The sequence below is a fragment of the Epinephelus lanceolatus genome, chromosome 17, assembly GCF_041903045.1.
Source record: "Epinephelus lanceolatus isolate andai-2023 chromosome 17, ASM4190304v1, whole genome shotgun sequence".
Taxonomy (NCBI): Eukaryota; Metazoa; Chordata; class Actinopteri; order Perciformes; family Serranidae; genus Epinephelus; species Epinephelus lanceolatus.
Window position 1 is genome coordinate 39,616,286 of NC_135750.1, and position 26,648 is coordinate 39,642,933.

Here is a 26,648-nt window from a genome sequence, read left to right on the forward strand (position 1 = left end):
GTTAATGTATTCATACAGCTGTCAATATGAACCAGTTTCATCATGATGTGGTATATGCCTGTACCATTTGGTGTTACTTTACAAAGCTATAGTGCATATGTGCCAAAAAGTAAAGCAAGTTTAACACAGTTATTCCAATAGAGTCTGGGGTTTTTCTTTTAGATAGTGTTAAATGTTTTGGAAAGGGGTGTGAATGATGTGTGAAATGATAAGTGTTAACACATTTGCAAGAGAAGACGTGTGCTGTGCTGAGAAGGTGATGATGACTGTGGCAGCAATTTTGCACAAGTTAGACAAATTTGTAGTTATTGTATAAAAAATAGGGCCATCACATTTTGTGATGCAGGATAGGTTACTGAATACCATCTGAACTAATGGCTACAAATGTGACAATTAAACCAATTTGATAAATCAGAGTCCTCTACATCTAGAGGCTTCAGAGATTCTCTTTATCTAGAGCTGGTATGTCACCTATTTAGCTCCTATCAGTCCTGACAATCTGCATGTTGTAGTGATACATTCCTCTGATCTGAGCAAGTCATTTGCCTGGGGATCTAGTAGGACAGAAACTGAACCTACAAATTCCTCAAATTCATTTCCCTATTAAAGCTCATGTGGTCATACACATGCAAATAGGATTCTGACAAAGCTTCATCCACACACCCTTACAGCTGCAACCTGTCCTATGTGACATTTAGGACATCCCTGAACTGTAGAATTCCATCAGGTTTTTTTTAAACACAAACAACAACAACAAAAACAACCAAAAAAAAACAATATACACACAGTGGCATACAAAAGTTTGGGTACCCCTGGTCAAAAGTTGAAGATGACACATTTCTTCAATATTTTAAGCAAGGTTACATTTTAATTTCAGTCTTTTACAGTTTCAAAATAACAAAAAAGGAAAAGGACCTGAAGTAAATGTTTGGGCACCCTGCATGGTCAGTACTTAGTAGTGCCCCCTTTGGCAAGTGTCCCAGCTTCTGAATGCTTTTTGAGTCTTTTGATTCTTGTGTGAAGGATTTTCACCCATTCTTCCTGCAAAAGGCTTCTGGCTCTGTGAGATTCTTGGGCCGTCTTGCACGCACTGCCTTTTTGAGGTCTATCCACCGGTTTTTGAATGATGCTTAGGTCAGGGGACTGTGAGGACCACGGGAAAACCTTCAGCTTGAGCCTCTTGAGGAAGTCCATTGTGGATTTCGAGGTGTGTTTAGGATCACTGTCTTGTTGTAGAAGCCATTCTTTATTTATCTTCAGCTTTTTACAGATGATGTGATGTTTGTTTCCAGACTTTGCTGGAATTTAACTGAATCCATTCTTCCCTCTGAAAAAAGATAATAACACGCACATCCCAAATATTGAAAGGTGCTGGATCATAAACTTATAACATGCATCAAAAAAGGAAAAAGATGATCCACACACTGATAGAGCTCCCATTAATCCATTTGTTTTCTGTCAAGTGACGTTTCGAGCAACGCAGGCTCTTCCTCAGACTTGTAATGCTTCCCTCTACCAGTAAAATGTTCCCCGTGCCACTGGCTGCAACACAAGCCCAAAGCATGATTGATCCATCCCTGTGTTTAACACTTAGACAGGTGTTCTTTTCATGAAAGTCTGCACCCTTTTTTTCTTCAAACATACCTTTGCTCATTGCATCCAAAAAGTTCTATTTTAACTTCATCAGGACTTGATTCCAAAAAACATCAGGCTTGTTTAGATGTTCCTTTGCAAATTTACAAGCTGAATTTTGTGGTGAGGACACAGGAAATGTCTCCTTTTGATGACATCTCCATGAAGGTCATATTTCTACTGGTGTCACAGCCAGGGGCGCAGCCATCATTCCAGAAGTGAGGGGGACAAATTGTTCAGAGGTCTATTGAGTGATTTATCATCCTCTCGCCTTCAATTGCACCACCTTAGCGGCTAAAGAACTACATAACCACAAACAGCCACAGTACAACACCAGGGACCAACTTTAGTTCTTTAAAATTATATACTATCAAAATCTAAAGTTTTAGCTGCCAAACTCTGGTTGAGTTGACACAGAATGACCCTCGAGCATCTACAGGGTAAGTAGCCAGATAATTAAGTACCAAATACCTGCCTGGTTTCTCCCTGTGCCTCTTCTATCTATTGCAATAATATAGATAATAAATGTGCAAAGCAACTTCACTTTTATGTTATAGATATTTTGGCAATAAAGAAAAATTTAAAAAAAATATGTGCAAAGCAAGAGTGAGCACAAGTTCTGCGCAGAAATTAAGGAGGAGTGGGTTTATTCTTAGCATGAAACTAGCTAGCAAGCGATTTAACATAGGTAACAATAACATAAGTATTCTTGTTAACGAGCTTAACTTGATATATTGGCATCTATTAATTAGTCATCATTTAGCTAACATTATCTAACTGCAACAGCATTACTCAACTTACACGGTTTGTTTGGAAGAAACTGTGCAAGGTTTTTTCTTCTTGCTGGCTGGTTTGCTGAACATAGTTAACACACAGCAACACTGCCCAGCAGCACACATCTTGCCTGGCACCGCCTACTCATGTTGTGTATAAAGACAGCTCGGTTAAACACGTTACCACATGTTAAAAACGATTTGAACAGCTGTAAAAAAAAGTGCAGGGGGCACAGATACGGGAAGTGCAGGGGACATGTCCCACGCGTACCCCGCGTCCGCAACGCCCATGGTCACAGTTGTACAGTAGAACGGTGCACCACCACTCCAGAGTCTGCTAAATCTTCCTGCAGGTCTTTTGCAGTCAAATGGGGGTTTTGATTTGTCTTTCAAACAATCCTATCCTAGCTCTCTTAGAATGTTTTCTTGGTCTTCCAGACCTCAACTTGACCTCCACAGTTCCTGTTAACTGCCATTTCTTAATTACATTACAAAATGAGAAAACAGCTACCTGAAAACACTTTGCAATGTTCTTATAGCCTTCTCCTGCTTTGTGGGCATCAGTTATTTTTGTTTTCAGAGAGCTAGGCAGCTGTTTAGAGGAGCCCATGGCTGCTGATTGTTGGGACAAGGTTTCAGGAGTCAGAGTATTTATAAAGCTCTGAAATTTGCATCACCTCGCCTTTCCTAAGGATGACTGGGAACAAGCCATAGTCCAGACAAGCTAATTATGGTCTATGACCCTGGTAAAAGTTATCTGAGAGCTCAAATGTCCTGGGGTGCCCAAATTTTTTGCATGGTGCTTCTTTCCTTTTTTCACTCTAAAATTGTACAAAACAAAAATAATACATTTATTTTGCTTAAAATGTTGAAAAGCATGTTTCATCTTTAACTTCATACCTTTTGGAGATCAGTTCATCTTCTACTCACTTGATTATTCACAGTAAACAAAATTTTGACCTGGTGCACCCAAACTTTGCATGCTACTGTATACATTTCTAATTGTCAGAAAATTCAAATAATTTATACTGTCTTAGTTATTATTTTAAAAGGCCTACAGTATCTGTGGTTGTAATGGGCAATTGAACGCAATATTGCAAACCAATAAACAGGACTGCTTCATAGCAGTATTTGATTTTTAATATGGGTTTTGCATCAATGTGATCAAGTGCCTTAATCTTCAAGGTATTTATTTTGCTGGATTTGCCAGTAACAGACATGAACATGTGGCTATTCTATGCATAAACAGTTTTTTCTATTGTTTTTTTTTTTTGTTGTTTGTTTTTTGTTTTTTGTTTTGTTAAACTAACATTTAGCAGTACTTGCAGGTAGCAGGATACAGCTACAGTTCTGTTCTCAAAAATCCCAGTGGGGCATTTCTACAAATCACTCAGTATGTTTACATGACATCAGAAAAACTGATTTATTGTGTTAGTCCGACTACAACTGGACTTTTAAAATACATGTATTGTCCAGGGCCGGAGTGGGACTCATTTTCAGCCCTGGAGTTTAATGCCTCAGAACGGCCCACTTAAGATCACGACCTATTATAACCTTACATGTTAAGTCTACAATAGCGCACTGTTCTCTAAAGCCTTGTAATTCAGTGTATTTTTCTAAAATATTTTCAATTCAGTGCAAGGGGTGCTTCACAATGTAGATTTATTTCAACATGAGTGCACATCTCCAACATTATTCTTTACAACACAACATCTTTTTCAACAATATCAGAACCTATATTCTGTTCAAATGAGTGTTCACAGATATCCAAACCTTAAAAATGAAATAAAAGAATAAATAAAAATATTAAATATTAAATTTGAGAAAATAAAAAATAAAATAAAAAGTGTTGCAATAACACTGTCTCTCAGGGTTTTCCCTGGGTTTTTTCGAGACCAAGGTGGCAAAGGCCTGTGGCGGGGGGCATCTTGACAACTGTACTTTTAGATAGTAGGTACTCAGAATGGCCCCAAGAAACTCCTGACTGGGGCTTGGGGTTTACTTGGTGCTGATTGGATATACTCAAGGCGGAATGTGACGACAACAGAAAGCAACAAAATAGCCGGCATTTTTAAAACTCAGCAGACAAGGGTTAGCTCGTTCACAGCTTCCACCGCCATGTAAACAAACTCAATAACCGGTCCGTGAAAAACATATTTTTTCCGGCGGATATCTTAGTTACAACATGATTGAGCTAGCAAAGCAGTTTTGTGTTGCTATGTGTGGTATTTATTCAGTTTTGGGAAATCACGATGTCTAGAAAGCATCAGTGGCTGCAGCTGACAGGGACAGCTAACAGCAGCAGCAAAGCTAACATCAGGACGTCATCTGTTAAAAGCCTCCCATTGTCAGAAACGACATGAAACTACTCCAGTTAGCTCAATCATGTTGTAACTAAGGCATCCGGTGGAAAAAATATTTTTTTCACGGGCCACTTTGTGAGTTTAGTGAGTTATTACAGACACCGCTAACGGCTAACAGCTAACAGCGTCCCTACACCACTACATCGCCCCGGTTAAAATGGTCGCGCAACGATTACATCACATACAGAGCCCGGTAACTTTACAGGAACCTTCCTCCTACTCCGCTCTCTCAGTGGAGACACGGCGGTTGAGAGGGCCGAGCGAGAGGACGTTCCTGTAGTAGTTCCTGCCCCCCAAACAGTACCAGGAACTTCTTCAGTGGAAACGGGCCTTATGATTATATTTACCCTTTACAGCAGGCACATCCTGACAGCTGAGAATATTAGTCAGGTATTGTCCCCCCTCTATTAAATATGAAAGGAGGCTGAAAATCACAGGACATGTCTGTTCTGATGATACAAGTCAGTGGCCCTGGAATGTGTGTTTCTCTTCTATAATACACATTCTACATCTCGGAGGAGACGTCTTTCCACATACGGGCCTCCTTCGCCTTTAAAACGGGGCAGAGCTCCGTGGGAAGCAGTAGGAGAGACACAGCCCAAGCGGGGACTGGGATCTGACACAAAACCGGAGGGAGAAGCAGGTCCGTGGACCTGTGCACCAGACGAAAAAACAAGCCCATCCCACCGAATGCGCGCCGCTACGGCATCGCTTTGGGTTGTGAGCCTACATGACACGCGTCTACATTGAAAGTAATGGGTTTGTGCGTGCAAAAGACGCTACATCTTAACGCCCTCATGCACACACACGTGAGGGTGCTTCTGCAAAAAAAAAAAAAAAAAAAAATTGCCAAAAGTTGCCAGTGGAGGTGGCCCAGGGACAGCGGTAGCAGCATTCGTGATACCCAGTGCCATGACTGAACACCGGCCCAATAAAAGAAATAACTGAACACCGGCCCTTGTGGCCCAAACGTCACATCCAAATTGTCCCAGTCCTTCCGATTAGCCACTCCGGGCCTGAACATGCCAGTCTGATTAAAATTGCACTAAATTGAATTTTTCCAAAAAAATATGTAAAAATATAAGACAGCAAACAACAACTGGTAGGCTACTCGAGTCGCACACCATGGAGCGCCCCGGATTCATGGATTCCCTACTGGCCCCATCCCAACTGCCCACATTGATGACTTTACTCAAGTGGGCCCCACGTGATAATGCTAGGGCTACCTGGGTACCAAATAGGTATGGGCCCCAAAATGTCTCATTTGGGACCCCCTTTGTTAAACCCACCCATGTGGGCAATAGGTGTGGGGCCAATATGTAACCCATGAATGATCACATATATGGCCCATTTTTCAGCCTGTTTACCACCCACATGGGCCCAGCATACAAATGTTGGCAGGGCAATGGCTTGGTGTGTCAGGGCTTTAACCCATGTAATGACAGCAACAGAAAGTTTGCTGATCTGGCAGGGTCTTGGGGTGGTTGAGAGGGTAGTCCGGGATTAGGCTGGCAGGTAGAATTTAAGTTGCTAGGTCACTTAGTGAAGGTCCGTTTCTGCTGGGCCACCACTACAAAATATATATAATGGAAACATAACATGTGTGGACATTTGTTGATGTTAGCAGACTCCATTTTTGAGCTAATGTTAGCTAGTGTTGTGCACTCGGTAGCGCGCAAAATTTGTCCAGAGTCCTTTACGTAGCAATTAGTCCACCCACAAGCAGTCATAGGCAGTCAACAAAGTCAGGGATGGTCTCTGTTTTCAAGTACATTACAAACTGTTCAGTCACTGGCAAAAGAAAAAAAAGATTCATACATGTTAAAAGTTCCATACAGAACCTTTACGTGTTAAATAATATCTTTATACTATGTTTTAATTCACGTAGTAACGGCATGGAAACATATTCCATCCATCCATTTTTTAACTGCTTATCTGGGGCTGGGTCAGGGGCCAGCAGGCTGAGCAAAGTATTCCAGATGTCTCTATCCCCAGCAACGCTATCTAGCTCTGCTTTCCTGAGGCATTCCCAGGCCAGACGGGATATATGATCCCTCCAGCTGTTCTGGGTCTACCCCGGGGCCTCCTACCACCTGATCAGATGCCTGAACCACCTCAACTGGCCCTTTTCGAAGGAGCACTGGCTGTACTACGAGCTCCCTTCAGATGTCTGAGATCCTTACCCTATCTCTAAGGCTGAGCCCAGCCACCCTTTAGAGGAAACTTATTTCAGCCACTTGTATCCAAGATCTCATTCTTTCAGTCGATACCCAAAGCTTGTGACCATAGAAGAGGGTTGGGACATAGATAGACCAGTAAATCGAAAGCTTTGTCTTCTGGCTCAGCTCACTCTTCACCTAAGTAAAATCTGAGAAAATAACCCTAGTAATGAAAAAAAGCAACCCTGGTAATAAAATAACCCTGCCAAGAAAAGTAATTGGTTTCATCATGGGAAATGTAGGATCCAGTGTTTGCAGAGACTTGGCCTCTGCTGCTCTGATTTGACCCTTCTTTTTTAATGTTTTGTCTCCTGTGAGTCCCACAACTTTACTGAAGTGACACTAACTGGAGTGACGCTTTATTCATTTGTATTTTAGGTGGGTCTGCCTGCATTTTGTCCACAGAATCCTATGGAGGATGTTTCAAGCTGAAAAGTCACATCTCAAAATGCTGATGATAAACTCCCTTTATGGCTGACATATGCTGCTAACTGACATTTACCTTAACCCGAGCCTCCTTTGTAGCCGATAAGTTGTAGCTGTGATTAGAATGAAAGCTCTTTTCCATGAGGGAGTGAATAGCTTTTATTTTGGACGTCCTTCATTAAGGAATCATTGTGCAAGAAAAGGTTGCTCAACATTAAAGTGGGACTCTCGCATGTCAACGCACTCCTCTTCTCTTCGTTAGTCAGGTTTCTATTGCTCATCGTTCACCTATTGTCTTATACTGGCAACACCCTTCTGGATCTCTCCTACACACAGTCATCGCATTGTATTAATTGGTTAAATGGGTTTGGCAGTGACTCATGCTGCATATTTTGGTATGTTTCTTAGTAAGGAGAATATTAAAGTAATATCATATTTAAAATAACTGAAATGCCCTAAGGTCCAGACACACCAAGCTGACATCAAACAGCTAGTGGTCTCATGCCACCTATGGCGCAAAAAGTTACACTGAACACACCACAAAGACTACTGCCAATGGCCAACTAGCGTGAGAGTAAACAACTCTCCACACCAGCAGTCTATGTTTATCATTCAAAAAGGGAAACCTGACGACTTACAGGACGGATTCAAGATGCCAGTTAGCCAGTTAGCACATTAACAACACAACCCAATGTTAAAGAACAAAGCATATTTCCTGTGTGCTAGTGACATATAACACAAACAATTACAAACCATTTCTGCTGATATAAATCTTACTTTATAAACAAGTTTGTTTCGACCTCACTTCCCATTGACTTTAGCACTTTGTTTACTTTACTCACTTCCATTTCTCTTCACGTGCACTGAGCTGAACTGCCAATCAGACTGATTTCATTTACCGATGGGCTCTGCCATCTCAGACACTGATTCAACATGATGAACACATTCAACCAACATTGACCAACAGCCGACCGTTGGCCTGGCATGTGAGGGCCCTTGCAACAAAGCAAATCCAGTTCACCAACATTGTAAATTATCATCCGAAAAGTTACCACAGGGTTTAATTGACACATCTCTGACAGAGCAAAAATGGTACTTTATTAACATCACCAACATAGGCTGGTATTTATTGCATTAGATTGCCAGGAGTTTTTTCCCCCTGTATTTTCTTGCTGATGACATCAGACTGAAATCCTGTTGAAACACAGACCACCCAAATTAGATCAAAGAAATCCAATACAGATGATTTACTTAAGTGAAAGGAACAACAGCTCTATGTAAAAATACATCAAAGTACATTATAATTAGCCAAGTGTATTTAAAGTTACAAAAGTAAAAGTGTTAATTATGAAGAATTTAATCTAAGAATTTAATTTAATTTTATCATTAGCCTTCACTAGTGCAGCGCCCGTTCAAGACCTGCCTGTTCAGAACAGGAACTATAACTGTTTGGCTGTGGTAGTGCCACTACACTCATCCCAACAACTTCACACTCAGTACTGTGCTTCTTTGGGTCCTGAGCAACACACCGGTTCAAACAACTATAGAATCATTTTGATGTTTAGATATGAAAAAAATGAATCATGTTGCTATTTTTACTCATGGTACCCCCAACGTAAGTTACAAAAGGCTACCAAAGCACTTAAACATATGCAACTCAATGATATACGCCTTACCTACTGTGTACTTCTTCTTATACTTCAGAGGGGAAAATTATACTACCACATTTACTTGACAGAGAAATGTTGAATGAGAATGAGAATAAGAAACACTTGACATCATGTATAGCAAATTGTTTATTTAAATGTTGTAAGGGCCACAAAATAATTTAAGAGTTGACAAAACTGTTAAAATATTATTTTTGAAATTAGACGAATATAGTTAATGGTTTGTTTTGAATTATAAAACATTAGTGTACGAGCTGTCAGAAGTTGCAATGATGGATGACAGCACATTCAAGTAACTGATGACTAGTCCAACAATAATGATAGGAATATTAATTGTTTAAGTGAACAAAATTCTCATAAATATTACAAACAACAAAATGAACATAACTATAAAAATAACAATAACAGAGAAATGCAGATGTAATTTCACTGTTGCAAATATTAAATGTTAGAATCTACAATCTATGCAGTAAAAACTTTGAAGTTAAACTAGACACAATGCAAATTAACAACAGCAGAGCTCTCCAGGTTGATCTCCATCTCTGGTGAACTCAATAAGTAGCATATGTTTTATCACCATGGTAAGTAAGTAGTATGTCTCGATCATGTGCATACTGCATGCAACAGTACATACTTTTTAAGGGCCTACTAAGGGCCTAAGTACCTAGTAAAAGTAAAAAGAAAAAGTATGAAATTCGGAACACACCCATACAGTATAGCAACGTTAACTGTCCAGCTTGGAGGACAGATCATTTTAATGAAATGTAGTTCATTGTCTTGGTTGGAAAGAAGTGTCATTTGTGTTTTATCAGTGTTTCACTTATGAATTATTGATCCAGAAATTTGACATTGTATATACATATTCACAACTTTACCAATCTGCCTTAGTCAGGCAGCAGCTGTCCCCTCTTCTGGGTACTGTGCACCCACAATTAATCTTTTAGTGGTATGGAGTACTGGACTGTTCCAGCCACCTTTCACTCCTAGTTTTAGGTTAATATGGCAAAGACAACACCAAAGACCTACTCACAGTCAGAAACACAAGGAAATGTAAGCCCCGTTTGCACCAAACACTTTCAGGATGGTACCTTTGGAACCAAAAGTGACCGTTCATACAGGGTACCTAGACCCTAGCGTTTCCACCATAAACAATACTCTTTCATGTGGGCGAGGTCATTGTCACTCACTGCTCTGTCCAGCACTCAGTGTATTTCCTCATTACCGGTAACAGAGATGGAAGTCTGCACCTCGTTTTATCATCTACAGAATGGGGTTGCAAGATGACATACACATAGATATTTAAAAATAGCGGGTTTGTGCATTGAGTCCTTCTCAGGCAAGCTTAGGGTTTAGTGTTGCCGGAGCCCACAGGGACGATGCTCTGCCACGCTTTTTTTCTCCAAGTTAGGATTAGAAAACATGCAGTTCACATACATAGCCCTGTCAAAATTGATATATATATATATAAAGACTTAAAGATCCACTCATTACTAAAAGTGTATCTCATATAAAAACTAAAGTAACGGTCAAAGTTTTCACAGTGAAACTTAAGGTGTGCTGATTGATTCATGTCATCAATTCATGCATTGAGTAACATTACATGTTAAATGTTGCCGGCAGTCAGCCCAGTGAATTAAGTCATTCTTTACATCATTTCATTTTATAGTTAAAGTCTACTAATAAAACTCTCTACGGTATGAACAGTAGTTACATAAGCCACATCAAGCCACAACTCAGCACTGAGCAGAGTGACCATCAACTACTGACCAGTCAACAGACAGCATTGTTTCTCACTCCACCTTTTAGTACCAGATCTGTGTGCCAAGTACCCTAATAAAAGGGTGACCAAAACGGTACCATTGGTGCTATCCCCAACTTTTCACAGTGGAAACAGAAAAAAAGTGTACCAAATTGAACTGAACTGTACCGTACTGCTCAGTGGAAACAGGGCTATAGATGGTGAAATATTTCATGCTCCACTCACAGTCTGCTCTCTGCAGAGCCCTGCATACATCTGCATTTTGCCCTCACAGCTACACAGAGTGTTGTTCGCTTGTTTATTCAAAATTTATTAATACAGAACATGTCAAGTGCCCAAATTGTACCAAATTTGAAAAGGCACAACCTTGGATCCCCTGCAATACAGCCTGTGTTTGTGAAGTAGAGTAGAGTAGAGCTATGTAAAGGACTCACAGAAAACAGACAGAGATTCCTTGCTTTATAGTGAGATGTTGTGGTTTATGGAGGTGGAACTCTGTGAACCAATACATCATACCAAGTAGGGTCATTATGTTATTAAAATCTTGATTTGAAAAATAGGAAACATAAGGAAAGAAAGAAAAGGAAAAAGACAAGACTGATGCCCTGCTCATTTCTGTGTGATAAATATGAACAGCCGCTGGTTACCACAGCTTAGTGTAAAGACTGGGAACGGGGGAAACATCTAGCGTGGCTCTAAGCTAACTCCAGTTTATTTATTTTACAGCCATGAGAGTGGTATCAGTCTTGTCACTGGTTAGTTTTCCGTGGTCAAAGATGGATTCAAGTCATTTAGGTAAAGCTAAAAGAAGCAATACAACACAAAAATAAATAGGCTAGGCTACTCCATTACAAGACCTGCTTTCAAAATTTTACCCAAAAGTATATAAGTATTAACAGGAATTTAATCATTATTGTTGATGTGTTAATATGTAAGAAGTACTTTGCTGTTGTAGTTGGTTAAGCCAGAGCAAATATAAACTAGCCTACTTCATAAACTGGTGGGGAGTTTAATCCACAATAGGATAGTTTAATCTGCATGTTACATTTTATAAACCACATTTTCTATTACAGTTATTTATAGTGCAGTAAAAAGTGCAATATTTCCCGAAATGTAATGGAGTAGAAGTATAAAGTAAGTTACCATAAAATGAAAAACGAAAGCAGCACTCAAATAAATTACTTAATTCCTATAAAATTCACCTACATTCACCTAAAAATCACCTATCCAAGGCATACCAGGAGTATATTGACAGCTGTTCTTGTTCCATTTCTAGTACATGTAGTTTTTTCCCCAAACTGTGTCAGAAGAAAGTAGATAACAATATCACAGAAAATAAACATTTAACACATTTTTCTAAGGTTTGTCCAGACACTTACCAAAAAAAGAGTAACTGAAAAACTAATCAACACAGACAGAAAGGTCTATTAAGTTACTGTATTTTCATAGAACGGTGAAGTCCTACGAAAAATGCATGCACAACAGTTCGTATGATATCCTACAAATTTGCATCCCACAAATGACATTATGTCCTTAACATACAATTATGTGATCAATGTGAAGTTTCGGAGGTAAGGTTTAGGAAAGAAACATGGTGAGGATGTACCTCACATGTCACATGATTGCAGCCTTTCAAAATATGTTGGATATGTATCAATTTGGTTGCATTACTTTTCGTAGGAAAACATCTGAAAAATGTATGAGAACAGCCTGATTTAGGAGCTCACTGTATATAAAAACACTTCTAGAAAACCGTAAGTGCTATATCGTAGGCAACTGGACTTGCTTGCTTTTCTTGAAGACGTTTCGCCTCTCATCCAAGAAGCTTCTTCAATTCTAAATGACTGCTACGAAGTTGCAGGCTATAAACCTTGTGTGGGTGTCCACCCCAAGGACAAAACACCCAGACATAAGCCGAGGCAGAACAACTGAGATTAAAGGTATCAGCCGCTCTCACTGAAGCGAAAACATCACCCTCCAACCTCGCCATTGAGGAAAGGAAGGCCCTGGCATCACTGAGGAAAGACCGGAACATCACCATCTTGCCAGCAGATAAAGGGAGATGCACAGTGGTGCTGAAGACAGCGGATTACCATGCCAAAATCACTGCTCTGCTTAGTGACACAGCCACATACCAAACACTAAGGTGTGATCCTACCAGTGGCTTTTTTAGTCATATGACGTCACTTCACTTTTCACTTGCATTCCCACCAAAGAAGCAGTTAAGACAGTGAGGAAATGTCTGCTACAAGACAGCTCCCTTCCATTCAGGACCAACTTCACCCCAGACCACATTTGTGACCTGCTGGACCTTTGTTTGACCACCACCTACTTCAAGTACAGCGAGGGTTTCTACCGACAAAAGCATGGCTGTGCTATGGGCTCACGGGTGTCCCCTAGTGGCCAGTCTTTACATGGAAGATGTGGAGAAGAGAGCGCTGACCACCTTCACAGGAACTGCTCCTAGCCACTGGTTCAGGTATGTGGACGACACCTGGGTCAAAATCATGACTGAGGAAGTGGAAACCTTCACGGGACACATTAACGCAGTGGATCCCAACATTAAATTCACATGGGAGGATGTCAGAGGAGACAGTCTACCCTTCTTAGACTGTGCAGTGCACATTGAAGAGGACAGGAACCTAAAGATAGAGGTGTACAGAAAACCTACACACACGGACCAATACCTGCTGTTTGACTCTCACCACTCACTGGAGCACAAGTTGGGAGTTATCAGGACACTGAATCATCGGGCTGAAAACGTGCCCACTAGAACAGAGGGGAAGGTGAAGGAACAGAAACACATCAGGGAAGCACTTAAAACCTGTGGCTATCTCAAATGTTCCTTTGCAAAAACCTCAAAAAGACCCAGAGCAGACAGAGAGGAAGAGACACAAAAACGTAACAACATTGTCATTCTTTATGTCGCAGAAGTGTCTGAGAAACTCAGGAGGATTTTCAACAAACACCACATCCCTGTGCGCTTTAAACCCAGCAACACTCTGAGACAGAAACTTGTCCACCCCAAGGACAAAACACCCAGATATAAGCAGAGTAATGTAGTGTATGCAGTTCAGTGCAGTGGAATGCACAGATTTATACATTGGGGAGACAAAACAACCACTCCACAAGCGCATGGCACAGCACAGGAGAGCCAGCTCCTCGGGTCAAGACTCGGCTGTCCGCTTACATCTATAGGAGAAGAGACACTCCTTTGAGGACAGCAATGTGCACATCTTGGCCAGGGAGGAAAGATGGTTTGAAAGAGGAGTAAAAAAAGCGATCTACGTCAAGCTGGAACAAACATCGTTAAACAGAGGGAGTGGCTTACGACACTACTTATCCCCCACCTACAATGCAGTCTTGGGATCCCTCCCCAGACGACTTCACACCCATTCACCCCTGGTCCCACCTGACCCTAACAACTCATGGTGGCCACTGGCCACTGTGACTTTAACAACTCTGAAACTAAGAGCTCATGTGACCCCTACGACTCTGCAAGGGTTCCCACCCACACAAGGTTTATAGCCTGCAACTTTGTACCAGTCATTTAGAACTGAAGAAGCTTCTTGGATGAGAGACGAAAGTCCAGTTGCCTACGATATAGCACTTACGATTACCATGACATGGATGACTGAGAATATTCACCAACACCACTTCTAGAAAACCTAAAATGATAAGAACGACTGAATACTTTTCCACATAAGACAACAGAGTGATTTGTCTATCATCTCTGTATATTTATAACAGTGTACAGTGCCTAGAGGGGGTTTAAACCTCCTCTGGAAGTCAGAAATGTCATTAACTACAAGATCCAAATCGCTGGCTATTGACTGGCTCTGAGACCTAAGGAAGTAAGGAAAGCCTTTCCTTTCAACACATATGTATAAATTCATACATTTAACTCACGACTTACCAAGTGTTTTTCAAATTTTTTTCATTTTTTCATCTGATATTCACTCGTACTCCACTAGACAGTCCAAAGACATTCATCGCTTTTTACATTTTTGTCGGACTTCCCTTGCTTAATTCTCACTGAGTTATAGAGGACCATCTCTCTGGGACAACCTATCACCATCATCACCATTTTTCTTCCTCTTTCCTCCTCTTTCTTCTCCTTCTGCTTTCCTTCCCCCTTTTGTGTTTTGTTTTGTTTGGTTTATTTCTTATCCTTATTGTATGATTTAATTGAGGGGAGGTTCTTTGATAAGCCTTTAGTGGCTTCTAACCTCTCCGGCACATTTCCTTTTTAATCTTGTAAATTTTATACTGCCTGTTTTTTAACATTATGTGCAAATAGAAAACTAAACTAAAAACTAAACTAGAGTGTAAAAAATAAAATTAAAAAAAAAAAAGGAAAGCACCATGCAAAAGTTTGGGCACCCCAGGACATTTGAACTTTTACCAGGGTCTCAGACCATAGTTAGCTTGTTAGGACTATGGCTTGTTCACAATCATCATTAGGAAAGGCCAGGTGATGCAAATTTCAGAGCTTTATAAATACTCTGACTCCTGAAACCTTGGCTCCTCTGAACAGCTGCCTAGCTCTCTGAAAACTAAAATAACTGATGCCTGCAAAGCAGGAGAAGGCTATAAGAACAAAGCATGTTAACATAAGTGTTTTCAGGTATCTGTTTCCCAGTAGAACTGTGGAGGTCTGGTAGACCAAGAAAACTTTCTGAGAGAGCTGCTCATAAGACTGTTAGAAAGGCAAATCAAAACCCCCATTTGACTGCAAAAGACGTGCAGGAAGATTTGTCAGACTCTGGAGTGGTGATGCACTGTTATACTGTGCAGCGACACCTGTGTTAATATGACCTTCATGGAGATGTCATCAAAAGGAGACCTTTCCTGTGTCCTCACCACAAAGTTCAGCTTGTAAATTTGCAAAGGAACATCTAAACAAGCCTGATGTTTTTTGGAATCAAGTCCTCTGGACTGATGAAGTTAAAATAGAACTTTTAGGATGCAATGAGCAAAGGTATGTTTGGAGAAAAAAAGGGTGCAGACTTTCATGAAAAGAACACCTGTCTAAGTGTTAAACACAGGGATGGATCAATCATGCTTTGGGCTTGTGTTGCAGCCAGTGGCACAGGGAACAATTCACAGGTAGAGGGAAGCATGGATTCAGTTAAATTTCAGCAAATCTGGAAACAAACATCACACCATCTGTAAAAAAGCTGAAAATAATAAAGAAAGGATGGCTTCTACAACAAGACACTGATCCTAAACACACCTTCAAATCCACACTGGACTACCTCAAGAAGCACAAGCTGAAGGTTTTGCCATGGCCCTCACAGTCCCCCAACCTAAACATCATTGAAAATCTGTGGATAGACCTCAAAAGAGCAGTGCATGCAAGACAGCCCAATAATATCACAGAATTCGAAGCCTTTTGCAGGAAGAATGGGTGAAAATCCTCCAAACAAGAACTGAAAGACTCTTAGCTGGTTACAAAAAGTGTTGAGAAGCTGTGATACTAGCCAAGGGGGCGCTACTAAGTACTGACCATGCAGGGTGCCCAAACTTTTGCTTCAGGCACTTTTTCTTTTTTGTTATTTTGAAACTGGAAAGATAAAAAAAAGTAATCTTGCTTAAAATATTGAAGAAATGTGTCATCTTTCATTTTTATGCCTTTTAGAAACCAGGTCATCTTCTACTTACTTAAATACTTACAGTAAGCAAAATTTTGACCAGGGGTATCCAAACTTTTGCATGCCACTGTATGTATCTTGGGAATATATTTTAGCGAACCCCTAAACCTAGGATTTTAACAAAATATAAGTATAATTGATAAGTGTAGGTGTAATCATAGCATTTTTATTTTTACGAACAAGTCAGCATTTCTGAACCATCTGATTTTTAATCACTGCTTTTCAAGGTGAGCTAATATGTTTTTGCTCTATTCCTTCCCTTCTGGCAGCCACTGGTTAACATTCATATTACTGTGGTATTAAAATCAGGGAGTAGATAGATGGCTACATGAAATATGATGATCATGTCTGCTTTTATTGTTGTTAAATGTTAGTGTGATATAATGAGTGCTGATTGATTTGCAAAGTCTGCTACACACACAACAAGAGCACTAAAAGCAGACGTGTAGATCAGCAACTTGATCTTGACAAAGCACTTAAGTGACTCACCAGTAGTGCAGCAGGGAATAAGAAAAATACTGTTTAAGAATCGTTATTATTAAAAATAGCAATATTGTGCAAAAACAGCATTCCAATGACCTTTAACTACTCAACAGAAATGTCAGAATGCCCCCAAAATCCACAAAGTTGTGTTCTATAGCCTTTTATATCAAAGCAAAAGTGCCAAAAAGTGATTGTAAAAAGTATCAAATTGTCTGATATCAAAATGGAAGTGAAATGAAGTTTGTGAGCGACGTGTTTGTGTGTGAGACACAGTTGCGACTTTTTTTTTCTTTGTGAACCTGGTTAGTCCTGTTAATAAGGAGTGGTGTGTTTCTCTCAGCTATGTGTTTCTCTCTTGTGCTTTCTAGTCAGGTTTCGGCTGCCAAAAGGCCTGAGAGATACTCTCTGTGACATAGCTGAAGTCGAAGAGTGTGTGTGTGTGTGTGTGTGTGTGTGTGTGTGTGTACGTGGGAGTGTGTGTGTTTGTGGGAGTGTGTGTGTGTGAGTGTTTGTTCGTGTGTGTGTGTGTGTGTTGTAAGGGGAAAGGGGGCTCTAGGAGAGGCGGTGCTGATGCTGCCTAACCTGTTCTCCTGGCTTGCTACAAGCTTATAGGCATAACTGGCAGATCCATCCAGTCCTGCCTGACAGAGCAGCAGTGATACACTGAGGAGGAAACATCTGTCCCCGTGCTTTTCTTTGGGTGGAGGCGTCTCCTGCACCAGCACTTGGTGAGTTTATCAAATATGTTGTATATGGCCTCCTTTTTGGTTGATATAAGACCCCGTGATGATATAACTTGGGAGGCTAACTGCTAAAAAAATTGCATTGTGAATATTAATTTTATGTATTTTCTATGCATGGACAGAACTTTTTTTTCGTTGTTGTCCTTTATGTTATATTGATCTATAAAGAAAACTGATAACTGACATAGCAGATGAGGTTTAATGCAAGGATACCACCAGGTTCAAAGGAATCTTAAATCTGTAAGAATTCAAAGTTCCAGGTCTGTATATTATACAGACCTGGAACCATGCGCTGTCTTGAAATAATTTCTAAATCTGTCTTTGTAAATTTTGTTTTTAAACCAATAGTTAAGGTTTGTAAAATGGTGATATGTTATGGCCCAGCTGCAGTCTTTGGGAATGTGTTGTGGTTTCTGGCATTAACAACAAGTAAAGATTCAAAATAAAGTGTAAACTGTAGATAAAGAATATACAAGTTATCAAATTTTATATTCACTGTTGCCAGTAAGTACTGCTGTCAGTGTGACTTGCTGTTGTCCCAACTTGGACATACCAAACTCTGCTGTCATCCGACTCACACCCTGCTCTGAGTCCATGTAGCTACTTTCAGTGTCAGTGTTGCCACCCTCTTTGAGAGGATATGCCTATTAATCACACTTCTCTGATTATGTTTTTAATCTCTCATGACTTCACTGATTTTCCTGTTTTCTTTAAGAACTAATTTTCTGGTTTGGGGAAGTATGCATAGAGACTTGCGTCTCAGTGCAGTTAGGCCATTTTCTTATTTCTTTAGAAATAAGGAAGAAGGACCATCAGCAATTCTGAAAGGTGGTGATATGATGACTGTCGTCATGTGTATTTTGAGCTCTCATCCTTTATATCCTTAGAGAAAAATGAACTAAGCGAATCTGTCAACACGTTACTAAGTACTTTACATGTGGCCACTCATCGCACACAGCCAAGTGTGTGGTTTTTCAATAACTATTTTAGCACCTATAACTGCTGAGTTGTTTGTCTACTTTAAGACCTAATTAGTGTTTGGAGGAGAATCTGTTCGTGACTGTTGCATTAACACTGGTGGGTGATTTTTAGCATTATTGGACAGTTTGGATCTTTGCGAAAGAAAACATCACTGATTCCCTTTTTTTGAGAACCAGTTTCACAATTCATTATTTCTAAACTTAAAGTCTGGTCTGTCTTTATTTGTGTGACCATGCTTCAAGTCAATAACATTAGCATTTCCATGTGAAGATGTTGGGGTGTGGTTTAAGGGAGGGCTGTGTGCGTGCTGAGCAGTGTGGCATGTCAGTCAGAATGCATCCAAACCAACTGGTTTAGATGCATACATTCCCCTGAGCAAACCTGGCAGAGGCTCTGGATTCCTGCAGTGAGAGGCGATGTGGTGTGTGGGCGTCATTATTTCTCTGTTAGTCAGGGTCAGATAATTAAGGAGCGGCTAAAGACAGGTGAAGAACTCTGAGAACAGGCAGGGGTGTGTGAGTAGAGGGATGAAGTGACCCTCCTGAGAGCTACAGACAGCTGATGGAAGTGACTCCTGGAATCTATGATTAAGATCTTCAGCCGATGCTATATTCATACTATGACTTCTGATGATGCTGTTTGTAAGCTTGTTGTCTTATCTTATTTCATGGTTCAATATCAACTTTCATGTTTTACTGTATGTGTTCATTTTGTGTCAGTTATCAGTTTTTTTAATTGATCATGTACTGGAAACCTAAACTGGTGCTTTATAAATAGTGAGTGAAAACCATGTTGCTGGCTATATTCTTGTTGAAGACTCTGAAAGAGGGAGAGGCTTTTCATAAACAATGGGAATGGCTTACAGTAAACTAATTCAGTATATAGATATTTCACTTTGGGTTCCAATTTTTTTTAGACTGCAACAATGGTCATTTGTTAAAATTTGGCATTCCTTCACTGAATCCTCGATAAGGTACAAAGTATAGTTATGTCACCGATTTAAGTTAGAATAAAATCATTTAATAAGTTGCTTTTCTCTGGTGTTTTACAGAAAACTTTGCTGTGGTTTGGTGTTTCCATGGTTTCTTATATTTTGGTATAAATTCCATGATATGTGGATGTAATTACGACTAAGAAATTATGGTAAGTATAAAGAACAAACATAAAAGAACAGTTAAATATTATATGCAATGGCAATTTTCTTCATGACAAAATGTTTCACATCCAAGGTTAAAACAATGGACTCTAACAAAACACAGGGTGCAAATTAGGGATGCACAATATTAGATTTTTTGTCGATATCCTTAAGTCTCTTCTGTAGTGGAATTAACATCATATTATGCATGCATACTCTTATCATGATGGCCCACCAGCAGATGGAGACAAAAAATACTTTTCAGTGTATGTTACATTTATTCGTTCTGCAAAATAAGAAAAAGCCTGTTGGCCGATTCTGATAGTTCATCTTAAAGCTGATATTGGCCGACACCTATGACATATCATATTATCAGCATGTTGGCCAATTCCGATAGTTCATTTTAAAACCAATGATGTTCTGATATTGTCATGCATCTCTAGAGTGAAAATGGAAATGTGAAAATGGTGCAAACCTGTCTCATCTTGTGCACTGTAAACCATTTTTAAACACAGAGTGGGGACAGCAAGAGTAGACATTTCTCAGACAGCCTGGTCCTAGATGATTCTGAGAATGGAGTCGTCATCACTGGAATCACAGATGACACAATCGCTGCAAAGAGTGGCCTACAAGCTGGTAAGAAAAAAAAGTGAATATTGGAAGTCATATAATAGTTTTGCTGCAGTTTTGAAAAGCCCAATCAGTATCTGTAGATAAAAGATTTAAGGAAAAGATAGATACATGCTGGTTTTGATGAGCTATTTCTACTTGCTCCAGGAGATGAGATTGTTGCAGCCACAATACACCTAGACCACCTCAACAAAAATGAGGTGCTTAACATCTTGAAGGCCCTGGAGCCATATGACAACAACATGAAGGTTCTCACAAAGAAGGAGCTAGGAGCCAGTGCTGGCCTTGGCTCCTTGGGAATGAGTCTCAAAGACCCTGCAAAGGTAAATGTCACAATGGTTGGTTCACCCAAATTTAAAAAGAAACACTCACCTCTAGTTGTGAGGTTGTGTTTCAGAGTAGTTCTAATAAAAATGGATATCTCTAAACTGGGGAATATAAAACCCAAACTATCTGCATGTCTATATACCACAAAGAATATGTTAGACAACATGCTTTTTGTAATTTGGGTGAGGTGACCCAGTCTGATGGGAGAAGACTGATGTATGACCAATGGGCTAGCATTAGTCCAAGTCATTCTGCATTGACATGATGTTAGTTTCTCCCAGGGCACTTCAAAAGTCCCTAAAACCCACAACAAATGCATTCTTTCAACTGACACTGAAAAATATTGTATTCTCTAAAACAGTGTCAGTAATAATTGAACAGTATACATTGTAAGCCTAACATAACTTATTACACAACAGCTGCTTTAATCAATGTTAACCTACTTTGTTTATCAATACATTATCAACAGATGGTTGACCTAAAGAAGGATCTGTCGCTGGATGCATCGGCTGAGGCACCAGTTGTTTCCCTTGATGGCCTGCGTGGAAAACTAAATGTTGCACAGGGTTTGGGGGGTGAAATAGGTGGTCCCACTCTCAATGGAGACCTTCCAAGTCTCAATCTAGATGACCCTTTAACTGATGCTGGCACCAAGTTCACAGTGCCTTCCCTTGAACTGACTGGACCAGATGTAAAAGGAGATCTAGATGGTTCCCTGAAAGCACCTGATGTCAGTGTCTCAACTCCCAAGCTCAACACCCCCAGTTCCTCGCTTGACATTGAGAAACCAGAAATCAAGACAGGTAACCTGAAATACAAGGCACCAAAATTCACAATGCCGAACTTCAATCTGCCTCATCTCAAAACACCAAAAGCAGACATGGATGTTTCTGGTGACGTAAATCTCCCTTCTGTCAGTGGAAATGTGGGGACACCAGACCTCGATGTGTCAACCCCAAAATTAGATCTTAAAAGTCCAGATTTGGATTTCAATGGACCAAAAGTAGATCTGAGTGGTCCTGGCATAAATTTAGAACCTCCAAATGCTAACATTGAGGCACCCTCTGGTAAATTCAAATGGCCCCATCAACAATGGAAATTTCCTAAAGTTAAAGGACCAGATGCTGACTTAACTGCTGACCTCTCTGCACCTAATGTCAGCCTCAATACACCAAAGATCGATAGGGATCTAAGTGCACCAGATGTTGACATCAAAAGCCCTAATCTAGATGTTCAAACCCCAGATCTTGACATTGATGCCCCATCTAGTAACACCAAATGGCCGCATTGGAAGTTAAAGAAACCCAAACTTCATGGCCCAAAAGCTGATCTGAACGTAGATGCGAACCTGAACGCCCCCAGTGTCAATGCCTCTCTTCCAAATGTGGAGGGTGCAATAAATACCCCAGATATTGACATAAATGTGCCGAAGGCTGACCTTAAAGGCCCTGATGTAGATGTGCAAACCCAAAATATTGATGCAGAGGCTCCATCTGGTAAAATCAACTGGCCTCATCTGAAATGGAAAAAGCCCAAACTTCAAGGGCCCAAAGCAGACTTGGATGTAGATGCAGACCTAAAGGGTGACGTGAATGTGCCAAATGCTGAGCTAAATCTCCCAAAAGCTGACCTTCACTCCCCCAATTTAGATGTTCAGGCCCCAGATCTTGACGTTGATACCCAATCAGGGACAATTAATTGGCCTCATCTGAAGTTGAAGAAACCAAAACATCATAGCCCCAAAGCTGATATGGACCTTAATGCTGATCTGAGCACACCAGATGTTGATCTCTCTCTTCCAAAAACGGATAATGAGATTAGCACACCAGCTTTCGATCTGAATTTAGCCAAAGCTGAAGCTGATATTAAAGCACTGGATCCTGCCATTGAGGCCCCCTCTGGTAAAATCAGATTCCCAACACTCAAAAAGCCCAAGTTTCTGCTTTCTGGGCCCAAGGCGAAAGGCCCAGATGTTGACCTTGATGCTGATGCTAAAGCACCTGACCTCAGTCTCTCTGCTCCATCAGTTGATGGACCTGATGTTGATCTGAGTGTACCCAAAGCTGATGTTGATGTTAACACACCAAATGTAGACATCAAAGTTCCCTCTGCGAAGCCCAAATGGCCTACTTTTAAAAAGCCGAAGTGGACAGTCTCAGGTCCTAAGGTTAATGGTCCAGATGCAGGTTTGGATGCTGATATTTCAGCCCCTGAGTTGAATCTCTCAGCTCCAAAGAATGATGCTGAGATAAATGCACCAGATGTAAATCTAAACTTAGCAAAAGCTGACGTGGAAGGCCCCGGTTTAGATATTGATTCTCCAGATGTTGAAAGTCCTTCTGGAATATTTAAATGGTTCAACTTCAAAAAACCCAAATTTGGCACACTGAAGGGTCCAAAGGGTGACATTGATGCTGATGTAAAGGTACCAGACATGAACTTCAAGGCAACTGATGTGGATTTGAGTGCACCAGATTTTTCAGCACCAAAAATTGACGGTGGGATTGACACTCCACACCTCAACATCAGCATGCCTAATGCTGATGTCAAAGGTCCAGATGTAGATTTTAATGGGCCAGATATTGACCCACCTGAGGGTAAACTGAAGTTTCCTAAACTTAAACTACCACAAATTAAAGGACCAAAAGTCAAGGGTCCTGAGTTGGATGCTGATTTAAAAGCACCGGGCATTGATGCCAGTTTTGACTCACCTAAAGGCAATGTGGATGTACCTAATGTAGACCTAAAAGTATCAGATCCCCCCTTCTCTGCACCAAAAATTGGTCTTGACGCACCAGATCTTGACATTAACTTACCAAAAGCTGATGTGGACCTTCAAGCGCCACAGGTGGATGCCTCTGCTGGAAAATTCAAGCTCCCCAAATTACCGAAGTTTGACTTATCAGGGCCGAGGGTAAAAAGACCTAGTCTTGATGTTGATACGGACAGTGTGTCTGTTCCTGATATTAAAGCGCAAATACCTGATGTCAAAGCACCTGACTTGAATCTTTCTGTCCCCACTATTAACGGAGATCTCAGTTCTCCAGATCTGGTTGGTGACCTTAAGACAGATGTTGACCTTTCAGCCCCCAATCTTTCTACCCCAAACCTGAGAGCACCAGATCTCAGCCTGTCTTCACCAAAAATTGATGGAAACCTCTTAGCACCAAACATAGAAACCACATTGCCAAAAGCTGAACTAGGAGCACCTGTCACACTGAAGTCTCCAAATACAGATATCAACCTGCCCAAAGCAGAGCTCAAACAACCTGATGCACAGTTAAAAACACCAGATCTAAATCTTGATTCCCGCCTCGGGGATTTCAATTTGCCTCATTATAAGCTTCCAAAACTTGATCTTTCATGTCCTGAAGTAGAAGTTCCCAGTGTTAATCCTTCAGTGGAGGCTGGAATCAAGCCACCAAGGGTCAACATGGGCACTCCTACAGAAGATGCCGACATCTCTGTTCCTGCAGTAGACTTGAGTGTGCCAAATTTGGAGGGAGATATCAAAGGACCCAGAGCTCCAACTGTAGATGCCAATCTTGAAAAGCCCAAATTGTCAAATTTGAAGTTTCCAAAGTTGAGCTTACCAGGGTCTAAAATAAAAGCAGCAGATGTTGATACCAGTGCAAATCTTGAAGTCTCACCTGATTTGGAGATCAAATCTCCCAGTGTTGAAGGAGAGATCAGTTCAACTGATTTAAGTGTCCCAAAACTGCCTGAGGTGAAGACCAGCCTCAATACACCTGATCTGGATATCACACCTGAAGCAGATGCAGAAGTGAAAGGTTCTCCAAAAAGTAAGCTGAGATGGCCCTTCAAATGGGGATTCAAGTCTGGTTCTGGTACTGATGAAGAGAGAAGTGGTCTTGACTCTGAAAATGATGCCTCTAATGCTGAGGTGGAGGTTCCTGTATTCAAAATCCACAGACTGCCCAGGAACAGCATTGATGGAACTGGAGGAATTGGTGATACCTTAGGCTTATCAAAACTTGACACAGAGCCAAAGGACTATGTCATCAGCAAAGGGGTCCGCTTGCCAATAGTAAATGCAACATCAAAACCAGGAGAGAAGATTGACATCATGGAGAGATTGAAAATGGCAAAGGAAAAAGCACCATCAGCTAATGCCTCACCAACTGAAGCGAAAAGTGATATTGATCTGAAGCTTGCTGCCCCCAGTCTTGATGTCGGTGCCTCCTCAGAAATAGGAGATTCCTCTTTGGCGAGAGGAGGTACTTTTAAAGTAGAAAAGCCAGAGTCAGTACTGGGCCTTGTAGCACCTGAAATTTCGACATCAGATGAAAATGACAAATTGTCATTGGGCCTCTCCAAAATGCTTGGCCTTAATGTCAAGGACTCAGGTGCTGACTGATTCCTGCTAGGCTGACCTGATTAAGCTTCAGTCAAGAAAAACTGTAAATACATGTAAGTTTACCTTTTTTTTTTTTGCCTTAGCTTGTGACCACAAAGACAATGTTAACTGTTTGAATACACTTGCCACAGTTTTCTGCAGATAGTGCCAGCTACGGTATCCTTCTTGTAGATCTTAATGGATGTAGCCTGAAAAAGAAACTTGTTTTTATAAACTATGTGTATATTCCTGTTATTTATATAAGCTGTTTTCTAAACATTGTTGATTTGGAAGTCTGTTACTTTTTAAATAAATGCCTCAGTATTGCCTGTGATCACATTGAGCTGTTATAGTTTGTGAGAAGTGCATCTTAAACTCTTTACATAAGATAATTGTGAGTGAATGTATTTGTTACATTTTTTTGTTCAATAAATAACTTAGTGCATTCAATATACTTGTGATTCTTTCAAAAAAAAGACAAAATAATAAATGATGATTTGTTGGTTTTTATGCAAAGTAAATGAATGTATAAAATGTATGGCTTGAAAAGACTTTGCTCTACAGATCCGTATTTAAATTCCTGAAAGCTCCATGGAATAATAAGTAAGTAATAATAATAATAATAAGTAAAATAAATTTGGTAATGATTATAGTAAAAATAGGAATTTCCCTGAAATAAAAGCTCAAGTTAACCCCCAATAAATATGAATCTATTACTGTATTAGAGACTTTACTCCATATGAGCTGATTTGTAAGCCTATCTATTCAACAAATTCCATTTTTCCATTTTCAGCTAACCCACTGTATGCTGAAATAGTGGCTTTGTAGGATGCAATAGAAATTAATTACGATTAACCAATTGGAAACATATAATCAGAATACTGTCTTTATTTTCCCTATAAATATTATCTAATTACACACAGTTTTTTCCGGGAACCATCTTGGACATTTGAATTTTGAGAGCTTTTGGGAAATTAAGGAGCTGTAAAAATATAATTAGAATCAGAGTCCAATTTATTGCCAAGTAGCTTTGCACATACAAGAATTTTGCTTTGGTGTTTTGGTGCATAACATAAATACAGTTAGAGAAAATAAAATTAAAAAGAAAAGAAAGTATTGCAAAAATCACGAAACACAAACAGAATAGAAGGAAATTATAATCAAATATGAAATAAAACTTTAAAAATATGTACAATATATTTGAATTAAAATGAAAGAGCTGTGCATTTTAACTGTTGCTGATAAATATAAGATCAAAAATATAATTCCTTATTAAAAACAAATGTAACAGACAGTTGCCTTGAGGTTGGTGTTGCTGCTTAGTTTTCCTTGAAACATGATAAATGCTTTTAGAGAGTTTGACATGTTTATTTCAGAGAAAACAATTACAATAAAAAAAACATAAATAAAATTCAGACAAGTCAAGTCAAGTCAATTTTCCTTATATAGTGCCAAATCATAACTAAAGTTATCTTAGGATACTTTTCATATAGATCAGG

The 26,648-nt window shown here is 40.0% G+C and overlaps 1 protein-coding gene and 1 pseudogene across 1 annotated transcript; both read left to right on the plus strand.

Annotated features, from left to right (window-relative positions):
* Window positions 1–1,126: 1,126 nt before the first annotated feature.
* Window positions 1,127–17,371, plus strand: LOC117248594 (uncharacterized; annotated as a pseudogene).
* A 216-nt stretch (window positions 17,372–17,587) lies between these two features.
* Window positions 17,588–25,599, plus strand: LOC117248391 (uncharacterized). The gene is made up of 5 exons (XM_033613448.2): window positions 17,588–17,704; window positions 19,752–19,843; window positions 20,351–20,471; window positions 20,613–20,788; window positions 21,262–25,599. The coding sequence occupies exons 2-5, from the start codon at window positions 19,841–19,843 to the stop codon at window positions 25,168–25,170; spliced, it is 4,209 nt and encodes a 1,402-aa protein (XP_033469339.2). The 5' UTR covers window positions 17,588–17,704; window positions 19,752–19,840; the 3' UTR covers window positions 25,171–25,599.
* Window positions 25,600–26,648: the final 1,049 nt, after the last annotated feature.